Genomic DNA, 14,373 nt, shown 5'->3' with positions numbered 1-14,373 from the left:
CTATTACTCAAGTGATTAATAAGGGTCAGCATGGGGACTGAATCTCGATTGTCTAAGACTGTCAAGTATCTGTTTTGCTGTACAGCATCCATAATATATTTATTGAATTAATGAATGACTTATGTTTGATCCCATTTCAAACAATTTGTGTGTAATCCATGAAGAATGAAATATTCAAGATTTTTAAAAGATATCAAATAGTTCAAAATAGTTCAAAAATTCTGCAAGGCACCTTCACTTATGGAGCTTACAATTTGGAAGATTTGATATGAAAATATGGAATATTATCTAATATGACATCTAATATTATCTAATATGACAACCATATCACAGATGAAAAGCTAAAATAAATAGAGTGTAAGGAAAGGTTGGAAAGGAAAATAAAATTTCTTGTTGGGAGAAATCAATGAAGGTATAATGAAGGAGATGGTGTCTAAGCTGAGATGGGTAGGATTTCAAAAAGGCAGAGATGAGGGAGAGGACATTCCAGACATAGGGAACAGTGTGACTAAAGGCAGAGAGATGGAAAATACTGGGTATGGACACAGGATGACAAATGGCCCAGTTTGGCTGAAGTATTTTGTAAACTAAGACCAGTGTCATGGGACAATGGTTTTAATATGATGAGGCATTCTTATTCATTTTGGATCTTTTCTTATTTTCTGAAGCCTCTTTCATGTCAAGAATGATGTATGATTATTACATTCAAAATTGAGCAATTTTTCTTAACGCTTGTGCTCAATTCTTTCCTATAGATTTCAATGGTGCTGCTGACGTCTGAGATGTAATTAAAACCAGGACACACAAGGAAAACAATAGGTGATTTTCTAAATGGATACCTTAGGATTGATAGATAAGCCTTAATATATCTCTTCTACCAACAGGCTGTAATGACTGGAATTTTTACCACTAAAGTCACTCCTTCAAGGTCAAGATACTATTTCTGTAAAATCCAAGCTCAAATGGAACTTTCATCTGAAGTACTTCCCTTGTACTTTGATTGTGGTGTTTATATCCTGTCTTGGACTGTGGTTATTTATGTACTTGTCTGTTCCACACATAAGCTCTATAAAGATAAGGACTTTATATTCATTGGGGTGAAGGGAGAGGCAAAACTCTTTTGCCTTTTTTTTTGTATCCTTAGTCTTTAGCACAGCCCTCCTTCACTCAAATCCAATTCACTTGCATGTCATGGCATTACCACCCTGATGACATGATATTCTTTAAGAAGAAAGGACAAATAACAACCTCAATGAGCAAGAGCTGCCTCTGAGGACCAGGCAGCACAGCTAGCTAGCTTGCTTTCTTCCTTTTTTGATATTTTGGGGTTCAAAGGCTAGATTACTTTAAGGACTGTACCTTAAACCCAAATCACTCTAGTTCTCATTGATAGGCCAACAGAAGGTCTCGGATCAAGTCCACTTGGTCTTTGTTTTGGCCCTGATTGGCTCAGAGTTTATGTAAATAGCAATTATTGTTTTGGCCAGAACCTTGAATGTTTTTCCTTATCTATCTGTCTATTTATTTTAGGGGAGCCAGTTTGTGCCTTATTTCTTTCTTACGTAGGCTTAATCACTGATTAGGGAAGAGATGTCTCAGTCAAACTTAGACCTAAGCAAAACTTTCTCTTACAAAGGCCAATCAATGTCTCCCATTGTATCCAGGATCATCTCCAGTTGCTCTGAGCTATATAAAGTCAAACAGGTGACCTTGCATAGCCCATCCCCACTTAAATCTGATTCACTTGCATATCATGGCATCATCTCCCTAGTGTCACAGTCCTCTTCAAGAATAAACAAAAAATAACAATAGCCCTTAGCAAAGTGCCTGGCACATAGCAGGTGCTTGACAAATGCTTTCTGACTGTTGACTGGCTTTGTAGTCATCAGTCAATAAAAAGTCAATCAGTATAGTTTGTATTTCCTGGAGAGTTTCCAGATCACCTTCATATGTACGGCACATAGTAGGTACCCAACTGATAATTATTGAACTGAATTCCATTTAAGTGTAATATATTTAGTAGTTAATGATGTATTAGTGAGAATTCAGGTTTAGATTGATTATTCAAGATTGTGAAGGAAAGTGAAATAAATTGTGATGAAAATTTGTAGTTTGGGAAAGATCTATAATATAGATTGCTTAGTAAGTATGGAAGGACCAGAGGAAGCATTATAAAGAACAGAGGCAAGGAAAGTGAAGAGTCGGGGTATCAATAGATAGAGCACACAAAGACAAAGGAGAAGGTTGCCAACAGCAATTTTTGCCAATCTCATAATATTGGCAAGGATAACTCTAGTTTGAGGATAGACCCATCTCTAATTTAGCATATAAGACTTAGAGATTTACTGAGACTCAGAAAGATTAAATAGAATGTGCCCAGGATTGTGATGGGTTCAACTAAACCCCAGGTCCTTAATAGCTAGGTGGGAGCAGAGGAAGGGGCTTTGACAAGAGAAGACTGTGGAGTTTAAGTGGTCCTTTTTTGCAATGGGTCTTAGTGGAATTCCCAAAGCTACTCCATGAGGCAAACAAGGAAGAACATAGATAGAATTATTTTGTCTTTAAGTGAGCCCCTGTTGCAAAGGGCCCTTTTAAATTCCTTGCATTGACAAAATGAACATGATCTCACACTTATTTTATTCAGTCAAAGAGTTAAATTATACATGTTAAATCTACCCCAGGTTTTTTTTTTTTCTATAAAAGAACTATTGATACCTACTTTTTTAGCCAATTCCTTTTGAGTACTTAGCCTGTCAGCCAATGGCACAGTACCCTGCTAACTCTTTGCCTTGTCCTCCCCCTTGCTAAAGACAAGTTCTGCTATGGAACTTAACCTAATCTCTCCACCTCTTAAATGCTGAATTCCCTTTTGAAAATTAGCCCACTGTCAACAACTTAATAAAATCTTTGCTTCTTGATTTGGAGATAGTCTAAGGCTACAAATTATTTTGAGACAACTCACAGCACCAGAACAAAACCCTAATTTATTTTGGAACCCCTGCACTCCATCAGTCATACAGCTGATAATGATGATGATAAGATTTGCATAGTGTTTATAAAGTGCTTTACAAACATTAACTCATTTGACCCTTCCAACAACCCTAGGAGATAGGTACTTTTAATATCCCCACTTTACAATTGAGGAAACTGAGTCAGACACTGGCAAAGAACTTGCTCTGGGTCACCCTCTAGGCAGGATTTGAAATCAGGATTTCCCAACTCCATATTCAAAATTTTAACCCCTGAGCTCTCTCTTCTGAGGAGAGATTTGCACCTTGGTCTTTCTGAGGCCAAATCTAAGCATTCTATCAATTAGATCATGTTCTATCTTTTTTGCAGAATTGGGTAGTAAATACATGTTTGCTGGCATTAAACCTTTTTTCTAAAAAATTGATCTTTTAACTCTGTTTATCTCAGCTTGTCTAAGAAAATCTAATAAAAATCATCACTTTGCAATTGAATTGAATGCTCAAAATGTAAAGTATTGGGCATATCCATAAAATATATACTAAATACCTTAGAATATGTATTATCCTATAGTACAATGTACAATTTTATTTAAAAAGCAACTTTTAAACTCTTCACAATATCTCTAAATTTATGGCACATTATTCCTCTTCCCATGTGCTAAATTCTAGTCAAATTAGCTAATATCTTGTTTTCATACATGACATGTTGCTTTCTGTTACCATACCTCTGCCTAGACAATCACTCTTTTCTTATGTCATGATAAAGAAAGATGTATGTATAAATTATTTTGCAAAATTTTGTAAACAGATACTCATGATACACACTATGTGACCCTAAGAAGTCACTTAACCTTCTAATGCTCTGGGGAAGTAGGACTATAAATAGTTTTGGTGCTAGCCTAAGAAAAAGAAGGGAAAAGGGTATTTCCTCACTGTCTAAATGTGAACTATTAGGACTACTGAGACTTCAAATTCCCACCTGAAAGCCATGTGCCATCTAATAGGATTTCTCCCAGTATTTCCTTCCTGAAATTACTTTATATTTTTATGTATGCTTTATGCTTTATGTCAAGTCTAGAGTCAGGAAGATTCCTCATCTTAAATTCAAATCAGGCCTGAGACATTTACTAGTTGTAAAATCCTGGCAAATTACTTGACCCTATCTGCCTCACCTGTAAAATAAGCTGGAGAAGGAAATGACAAACCACTCTAGTATCTTTGCTAAGAAAATCCCAGATAGGGTCACAAAATGTTTGATATTTGTTGAAATGATTCAATAATATGCTTTCAGGAAATTGAGAGCCCCTTGAGGGAACTGTTTCTGTTTTATCCTTATATTCATGGCACAGTGCCTTATTTATACATAGTAGACACTTAATAAATACTCATTGAATTTTATTGAATTAATAATTACTATGGAAGAGGTATTAGGACTCTTTAAACTACAAGTAGTCAACCTGAGTACAGTTTAATACCAGAAAAACTGAGGTAAAACAGAGATTGGTTTTTAATCTTTTTGCAGAGTTTAGGCTAGCCTACTGAATGGGACTCATATCCAAATCATTCTGGCCCCCAGGAATTGAGGCATAGAGTTTTAGCTAACTAGGGTTTACAAACAGAATACATAACCTGAGTATACATTCTTATAGGGGAAACAAAGTAAGATAAGGGGGGGAAAGAACACTGGGTGGGTGGACATAATTCTAGGAAAGGATCATAATTTAATCCTAATAGGATAGGGGTTAAGATAAGAAGGTCAAGGGCAGGAGACAGCAAGGGGAGTATTATCCCTCAAACAGAGGGGGAATTATCCAAGATAATGCACTTGAAGTTTATGACCCAATGGTATGTAATGTTGTCAGAGCTTCAAGGTTTTTCCTGCCTAATGGCAAAGTGGGGGTGGCCATAATAAATTTTTTTTTATTCAGGGCATAACAGCAGTTTGTTAGTAAATTAGTTTATTGTATAGCAGCCGATTATGATCATTATCAATGACTGCAGCATTTATATATCACTTTAAGATTTACAAAGCACTTGTTAATGTTGTCTTACATTATTCTCAAATGTGGATGCCCATCAGTTGGGAAATGACTGAACAAGCTATGGTATATGAAGGTAATGGAATATCATTGATCTGTAAGAAATGATGAGCAGGTTGATTTCAGGAAAGCCTGGAAAGACTTATATGAACTGATGCTGAATTAAGTGCGCAGAATCAAGAGAACATTGTAAATAGTAACATCAAGATTATGTAATAATCAACTATGATGGAGCTGGCTCTTCTCTTATTGTAGTGTTTTAAGGCAATTCCAATAGACGTGGGGTGTTCAGCATCCTTCTCATCCAGCAAGGAACTATAGAGACTGAATGTGGATCAAAATATTTTCACTTTTTGTTGTTGTTTGTTTGTTTTTTTTTCCCTCTCATTTTTTTCTCTTGATATGATTTTATTTATTTATTTATTTATTTTTTGCACAGCATGAAGAATATGGAAATATGTTTAGAAGAATTGCACATGCTTTAATCTACATCAGATTTCTTGCTGTCTAGGGGAGGTGAAAGGGAAGAAGAGAGGGAGAAAAATCTGGAACACAAGATTTTGCAAAGGTGAATATTGAAAATTATCTTTGCATATATTTAAAAAAAAATCATTTCCCAAACAATCCTAGGAGATAGTTGTTATTAAAAATACCAGTTTGACAGATGAGGAAATGGAGGCAGTGGCAATTAAGTAACTTGTCCATGGTCACACAGCTTTTAAACATCAATTAACAGATGGCATAAAAGTCATTAAAACAAACAAACAAACAATAAGACAACGACAACAACAATACCAGGGTATTTCTGGACTTCTTACAGCATAGCTTGACAAGTCCTATCTTATGGCAAGCTCCAGGAATTTGGAAATCTTTGGTGGATCAGAAAAGTGAAACCTCCCTTGTTCTTGGTTTTCTATGTTTCACTATTACATGCGTCCCTGGAAGCTTGAAGATCAGGCTACACTTAAGAAAAGATTTGTTTTGTTTTGTTTTTTAATTACTCTTGATGATAATTACCATTTCTCTAGCATATTACATCTATAGAGCACTTTTCATCCCAGCTCCAATGCTTAGAATAGTGACATATCCAGGCCCACACAGTGTTAGAAAGAGTTGATTTAAATGACATTTTCTGATGCCCAAATCTAGTACTCTTTCCATTTAATGACACTATCTTTCTAAAATCATATTAGAAAGGATGAAATGACTTTATGTAGTCTCCAGGGTAATTATTATGAAAAAGGGTCAGAGATTAAACAATACTTTTCAAAGTTTTAATGCTATCCAACTTCTAAAAGAGAAGTATTGGACTCATGGTTCAAATTGAGACTTTGTTTTGAATATGTCCAATGCAGGAATTTGTTTTGCTTGCCTATACATTTTTGTAATAAGAGTTTAATTTTCTTTTTTTTTTTCCTCAATGGGGGAGGGAAGAAGAGAGAGGAGAGAAAATGAATTAATTTTGTTTATGGAAAGAAATAAAATTGAAATTTAAAAACCATAAAAGCACATTCACAAGTTTGTTTAGTAGACTTACATTATGCATATGTAGAATCATAGATCCACTGCTAAAAGAGAACTTAGAGGTCACCTAGCTCAGCCACTTTATTCTGCAAATGAAGAAATTGAAATCCACAGAGGCTAAAAGACTTACTTGTCCATGGTCTTGAAGGCAAGAAGTAGCAGACCTGACATTTGAACCAGAGGCCTATGGCTAATCTTTGGATTCCATTTGGTATATCAAACATTTATTAAGTACCTTGCAATTATAAGCACCACTTGTAAAGCACAGGTAAGACTGTCACTACTCTGCTCAAGAAATTGGAGAAACTCTCTAGGATAAAATACAAACTCCTTTCTTTGACATTTAAAGCCCTACACAGTTTATATCTAACTCTACTCACTAAATTGGTTTCTTGTTATCTTCTTTCACATGCTTTAAGTTCTGGCTACTTCAGCCTGTTTATCACATTTTCTATTTCTGTGCTTTATATAATGTTCCCATACTTGAAATGTACTTCTTTACCACTATCTCTCTGACTCATTTTTTTCAACTCAGCACCAATTCCTTTAAGACATCTTCCTTAAAAATCTCTGAAACCACCCAGCCCTACCCCTGAGTCTCAGAACCATCTTTGTATCCTCAGGAAGAGACAATAATTGGTGGGAAAAGGCAGAGAAAGTTTTTTTCCCCAGCTGCCCAAAGGCCCAATGGAGCTCTTTTTGACTAATAATACTTTTATTTCGCCCCCTCCTCCCACCCCCTCCTTTGTGGGATCCAGAATCCATGCTCTACTGAGACCTTCAGCTGTAGTGCTTCCTTTTCATTGGTGGGCCAGGACACTACTCACAAACTACTTGGATGAACAAGGAGTCACCATCTGTTACACAGAAAACCACCATCTATCTGAACATAAGAACATAATAAGAACATATTGCCCCGATCAGTCACATTCAGACACATTATAACTTGACTTTAATATAGTGATGTCATTTTGGTCCTTTTCAAGAACCAAGTACAACAACCAACTAACTAACCCATTCTGCTACTAAATCCTAAAGTCCTCTGGGCCTTGTTATTTGTTTTTCTGCTATGCCCTTCAGACATTCAAACATTACTTGCTTTAGTATTTGCCCTACAGCTGAACATTCCTATATTTGTCATCTCCTTCAATTAGAGTGTTAGCTTTTTGAGATCATGCACTGCATTGCTATTTTATTTGCTTGACCAACAAGTAGTACAGTGCTTGGCAAATAATAAGTGCTTAATAATTGCTTTTTCTTCCCTTCTTTCTTTACATTGACTTATCTGTACTTGAGACCAGAGATTACTCCAGTCTTATGTTTGAACATCCAGGGTCTTTCCCTGAACATAAAAGTCTCTTAATAAGTGTTTGTTGAATGACTATATGACAAAGACTTTAGCTGGAGAAATACATACACACACACACACACACACACACACACACACGTGCGTGATAGAAAAAAAGCAGTCTTTTGCCTCAAGGACCTTAACATGAAAAGATGTGCACTAATAATTATAAATTGGAATGTAATAAGTACAAAGGAAAAGTAAAAAAAATTGAAAAAAGAGAAATACGGATTGAGACAATGAGAAAAAATATCATGGAGAAGATGGTACTTGAGTTGGGTTTTGGAGAGAGGTCGGGTTTTCAATACTCAAAGATGGAGTTCAGGAGATGGCAGCATGGAAGAGAAGCACAAGAAAATGTATAGTACAGAGTTTGATGTTAGAGAGGGAAATGAATAATTCTATTTGACTTTAACATAAGGCTAGAAAGATTAATGAGGAAAAGGCTGAATTCCAAATCAGAGGACCTGAGCTCAAGCTCTTAACCCTGACACTTATCACCTACATGACCTCAGGCAAGACAAAGAATTCATCTTCCTCAGCAGTAAAAGAAGAGCTTGGACTGGAGGACTTCCAAGGTCTCTTCTAGCTCTAAATCAAATATCTATGAATATTTAGGATCAAGCTAAAGATTTTGTTTGATTAGACAGAAACCAATTGAGATTTTGGGGTGGAGAAGAGATGCAATCAGTGAAACACTGTGAACTATTTAGGCATTAGAGTGAAGGATGCCCTGGAGAGAAAGCAATGTGAAAGGCAGATGGGAAGTTCTGAGAAGAGTAGAGAGATGCCATAGGAGTGAACTAATTTCTTGTCAGTGTAGTAGAAAAGAAATGATATTGGGAAGGGTGAATGAATAGGACTTGACATCCTATTCTTTTATTTCTGATTTTTTAAATTCACTAAATAATTTATATAATGTTTGCAGATAACAAGTTTGTAGGTGTATGACAAATGGAATGCTCTCCTTAAGTGACCCCATTTTGTATCTATTACCCTGTTATGATCATGTTTTCCCATTCTTGTTTCTATACACCTTCATACTTTCCAATTTTTAAGGCTATTTCTACCCACCTAATATAATTTAGAGAAATCAAGACACATTTCATCTATTTCTGTTGTCTCCCTCAGGTCTGTAGTGATCATAGCAACTGGGTTTCCATAAACACAATGAAGTAACTCTTTCAATGGAACCAGATTTAAAGCATCGCTTAAGTGCTTGGTGTACTGGACTTTATCAACAGCTGAGGTCACACAGACTTAGTTGGATGTCTTATGTTTGAAAAACTGAAGTGCAGTGTACATGAAAGAATTACATGAGGACTTGGTTTAAAATGCTTATTCAAGATAATAGAACCCCAAATTCTAAAATTTATGAGTAAATAATTTTTAAGTGGGGGATTGATCAAAAGATTCATTTCTTATAGCGTCATTATCAGGAATGTGTGTGTGTGTGTGTATGTGAGAGAGAGAGAGAAAGAGAGAGAAAGAGAGAGAGAGGAAGAGCCCACGTGAGAACGAGCAGAACCCTTTTTAGCCATCTGGTAAAGAGTATGAACTACTTTTCAGACTTTCTTAAATATGTCATAAAATTCTTAAGATTAAAAAAGAAATTATTTATGTTGAAATGATGTCATTTTTAAAAATCCATCCACATTCTTAAACCTGCTGAAGTCTATCTAAAAACTGAGACTTAACATGGACATCATGAAGAGCCTTATATTAGAAAATGAATGGATTTTTAAAAATTCTTATATAAAAGGAACATGCTACGATGGCAAATGTAATTAAGATCAATTAATGTCATGTGCAAAAAAATTTCACTTTGGGTATCTAGAATTTATGCTTTTGAATATTTCAAGTAGAACATGTCTGTCCCACATGAAGAGGTATTTACAGTACCTCTTACAAGAGCTTTACAATAGCTCTTGATTCCCTTTACAAAAGAAGACCATATTACATTTTGGAAATGGCATATTGACAATCAAAGAAATGGATGAATTTCTGGGAAAGAAACATCTAATAATTGCAGAATTTTAATTTAATTAACCAAAAATATTTTAATATGTTGTACATATTTCTAATTATTTCTACAGATCTCATAATATTATAGTAATAGTATTAAATAAAAGACACAAATCACACCAGAAGTAGTTTCTAGTAATTTAGCTTTTTTAAATCTTCATTTTAGAGAGAAAATAATTGTGAAAATTTTGAATAAAAAATTAGTTTTTATCAGTTATGTTAAAACAGTGATAATTTTTTATCTTCCTTATCTATAAAACATTTTTCAAGGACCTCTATTTTATTGAGTTAATGCTTTTGAAATATGTATGCTTAGAACTGTGAACACAATATATAGTTCTCAGCATACATGTTCACTTCATTTTTTATCATTTTTATCATTTATTATTCATTTTATCATTATTTATGCTTTGGCAGGGGGACAACTTGATAAGAAAACTATGAAAAAATGCAGATAAATTAAATCTATTCATGTAATATCTATTCATATTTATATAGTACTTTTATATTTTAGAAATCTTCCAAATTTATCTTAAGTTGTCATTTAAGTAAAACAAAAATAACAAGATATCCTTTAGATATTTTAAGTTAGAATGCTTTACAACAATAGTCCAATCAACAGTTCATCTGTACCACCATTTTCTTTCCATCCTTTGAGCAAATTCCCAAAGGGAGTTTATTTGTTTTTCTAGAAAGGCGCCAAACTTTAAAATTCATAAACTATAAATCAAAACATTCTGCAATATGAAATTACTGAATGTCTACATAAAATTTTAACTAAATCTTAGATCTATGAAGTTAAAAGAAATGAATGTGGCCTCTTCTGACCTGGGTTATAACTGGATATCCTGTGTGTGTGACTTGTAAACTAAGATACAATCAGGAAGTTTTTAGATAGCTCCATGATTTAAAATAGCACAAATAAGAATATGCCTATCTTCAACACTATACACATGAGTATTAGACATCTGTGATGTATTCAGGAAGTATTAACATGAACCAATGCCAATCAAATTTTTCTATTATCCTCCACACCAGAAGCATATTTGAGGAAAGAAATTTGGATTATAAAATTTGGAATTTTCTAAAAAGAGTATTATGGACATATGACTCGAGAGAAGGGTCCTGATTCTAAGTGTTACTTCTCAGCGAGATGATTATATTCAGTTTACATTCATAACTTTGCAACTCTCACATTTCTACAGAACCACTGTAATAGAGGCTCTTTCTCAGGCTGATTTACCCTTTGTATAAAGATATTAGGATCAAAGGAAGTCCAGAAGAGGCCTCAGAGAACTTGGGATCAATGGGTCTCTTGATAGATTTGAAGCAGTTCCTCAACTTAAATGGGGGAAATAATGTATCTGCATTTCAATATAATTAGTTTCCTTCATAATCCTATTAATTTTATACATTCAAAACTATTTTGAGAAGGAGCCCCTAGGTTTTATCAGATTGCCATAGGAGTCAATGACACAAAAAAGGCTTAGAACTCCTGTTTTAATGGTCGTTCAAATCAACTATATCCTTTTTTTCAGATGAGGAAACTAAGTCATAGAGTCATTAAGTCACTTACCCAAAAAGGTAGTAAGTGGCAGAGTCAGAATTTGAACTCAGGTGCTGCAACTTCTAATTTACTTTCCAAGTTACTTGGATGTTATAAAATAGACTATTCCAAAACAGAAATATGATCTTTTCCTTGGTTTTAGGAGAAAAAAATCAGGGAAAGACTATCTTAAAAAAACAAAAACAAAATAAAACATCTTATAAAGATAGTTCTGTCACCTTTTTGTTGTTTGTTTGCTTGTTTTTTCTTTCCCTTGTTTTTTTTTTCCCCTCTTGATTTGATTTTTTTCTTGTGCAGCATGATGAATATGGAATTACATTTAGAAGAATTGCACATGTTTAACCTATATCAGATTGCTTGCTGTTTTGGGGAGAGGGGCTAGGGAAAACTATTTGGAACACACAAGCTTTTGTAAAGGTAATTGTTAAAAACTATCTTTGCATGTATTTGGAAAAATAAAATGCTGTTTAAAAACAATAGATCCCTTTCACTTAGATTTGCAATAAACTCCATGACCATTTGCCTTTCTGTTTCATCTAGTTTCTAGTATTCATTCATCCTACTCAATCTTCGCGAGAATCTTCGCCATTACGAAGTACCTGTTTTTGCCACTAAATTAATTGATTTTAGAATGTCCAATGTTTCTGTTTCTGTCTTTCTCAACCAGAGGCTATTACTGGGGTCCTCTGGCACTTCACAACATGCTAACCAATCCTTTCCCCAACCTGACAAATCGCTGGCTAGGAATGATCAGGCTGCGGACATTCTTGCTAGGGTAACAGGTGCTCATCAGTTTCTTAAGTTGCTTTCCTCTCCCTAGAGATGGTGTTATTTCCGGTGTATTTGAATGACCCAAAAAAACCTGGGCCTTCTCCTGCTCAGCCAAATCCTGTCTCAGAAAGCATTCTCAATTAAATTTTTCCTTTTGTAAATTTTTAATGTTTAATATTAATTAAGGTTTATATTTGTTTCACAAACTACAGTGCTTTTTGAAAATACAACTAGAAGGGGGAAATATCTTAAGAACTACAGAAGATGGAAAGAACTTAAGGAAAGTGCTCATCAGAGTGTTAGGATTGATTTGGAAAACAAAGATACTATTTGTAAAGTGCTTAACACAGTTCCTGACACATCATAGGCACAAATTAAATGCTTGTTTCCTTCCCTGGAACAGGCTTTAGAGGTAAAAGAATCCAATCATTTCTTTTTACAGATAAACAAACTGACGTTTAGAAGGGTAAGGTATTTGTGTATGGTTTCACAAGTAAGTGGTTGAGGCAGTATTCAAACCAGGGTCTTCCTGGCTTTTAAATCTAGCCAGCAGTATATCCATCTATATACCATGGCTAACTATATTAATAAACATAACAAAACCCTCCTGTCTCATCACACTGAAGTTTGGCTCATACAATCAAGAGAATGGCTTCAACAGTAGGTCTACCTGCTTCAGTTTACCGTGGCAATTTAAAGGAAATAGGAATTCTGTGAGCAGGTTTTGGCGTGATAAAAAGACCACACTCCAGCCAAAAGCAGAGACCAAGTATGAGCATTTATGAAGTTTCCATCCTTTCCCTTTCCTCCGGTCCTCCAGCCTACGCAACCCTCAAGAATGACTGAACACCCGCAGTGTTACTGAGCTGCAGCTGTGACATGCATACACACACACACACACACACACACACACACACACAGTTAGAACAGTGACTATGTAAGAAAATGATTTCGTTCAAACCAACCTTTTGGAAGTTTCTCGGCCAGGCTGAAGGCAGCCAGGGCAAGGATGTGTACAAGTGGAATGTTGACCAGCTCTCTCATGGTTATAATCCAGGATGGGGGCTGGGGAAGAAATCTCTGCCCGAGCTAAGCTAGGAAAACTCCCCCGCTCCAGGTTACATTTTAAAGCCAGGTTTGTTACTAAGGGTCTCCTCCTACGGACTGTCTGTGCAACGAGCTCAGCAGGGGCTAAGTATAATCAGGAATTCACAGACTTGGCTGTGTGATGGACACGGCCAGCTGGTGGGCATCCACTTAGGTCAGTATGCAAACGTGGTTCTGGAGGAACAAGAGAACGCAAATCCCTGTAGAATTCCTTTTAAGAAATGGTAGGGGATACAATGCCAGATGCCTTTCCCAAACAATAACTTAACCTCAGTGGTATATTTTTGATTTTTTAATTAGCTTATGCAAATAAATCTAGATTGTAGTTACTTTTCAGCAGAGGAATTTGCATTCCCTCTTACCTCTTTCAATTATCCTCACCTTCTATTTTATTCTCACTATATACTTACCTTTAGATTTCTCTCCTCCCAACTCCTTTTCGAGGCTTCTCAGACCCTAACCAACTCAATCTTCCTAGCTCCTTCTTTATTGTCTCAAATCACATCCCTATACTTTTTTCTTCTTTTTTACTTTCTCCCCCTTTTTTCATTTTGCTTCATCTATTTCTCTCTTTTCTTCTTCCCTACTTTCCCCAACTTTTTACTCCTCTACTTTACCTCTTCATATCTTTATCCTTTGAATGTCTTCCTCCAATTCTAATGTAATCCTCCCTATGCATGTACTATTTTTCAGCATAACCTTCTTTCAATTGAGAATTCATGAGTGATACTACTATTTCCTAATTTGTCCTTTCATTTGTCTCTTCCCTGAATTTCCAGAACCATTCCCAGATTTTGAACTCAACAACATCTTTCCATCCATCAACCCCATTCTGCTCATGACTTTGTTCTAGGTTACTTGCTATTTATCCAGTATGCTTCTTATATAATCATTTGCACATTGTATCACACATTAGAATATGAATTCATTAAGAATAGCGAGTCATTTTTGCCTTTCCGCCCTTATCACAATGCCTAACACATAGTAAGCATAGTAAGATTTTGCTTATTGACTGATAAAAGC

General features: G+C 35.3%; 1 protein-coding gene across 1 annotated transcript in view; it reads right to left on the bottom strand.

The window, feature by feature from the left end:
* Positions 1–13,405, bottom strand: part of MUSK (muscle associated receptor tyrosine kinase) — a 198,133-nt gene extending 184,728 nt beyond the window's left edge. The window contains exon 1 of the mRNA XM_051962588.1: positions 13,209–13,405. Coding sequence (XP_051818548.1) covers positions 13,209–13,287 — 79 coding nt within the window. The 5' untranslated portion in view covers positions 13,288–13,405. The remainder of the gene's footprint in view (positions 1–13,208) is intronic.
* Between the last annotated feature and the right edge of the window lie 968 nt (positions 13,406–14,373).

The sequence above is a fragment of the Antechinus flavipes genome, chromosome 1, assembly GCF_016432865.1.
Source record: "Antechinus flavipes isolate AdamAnt ecotype Samford, QLD, Australia chromosome 1, AdamAnt_v2, whole genome shotgun sequence".
Taxonomy (NCBI): Eukaryota; Metazoa; Chordata; class Mammalia; order Dasyuromorphia; family Dasyuridae; genus Antechinus; species Antechinus flavipes.
The sequence above is the reverse complement of the archived record's forward strand: the minus strand, read 5'-3'. Positions and strand labels throughout refer to the sequence as shown.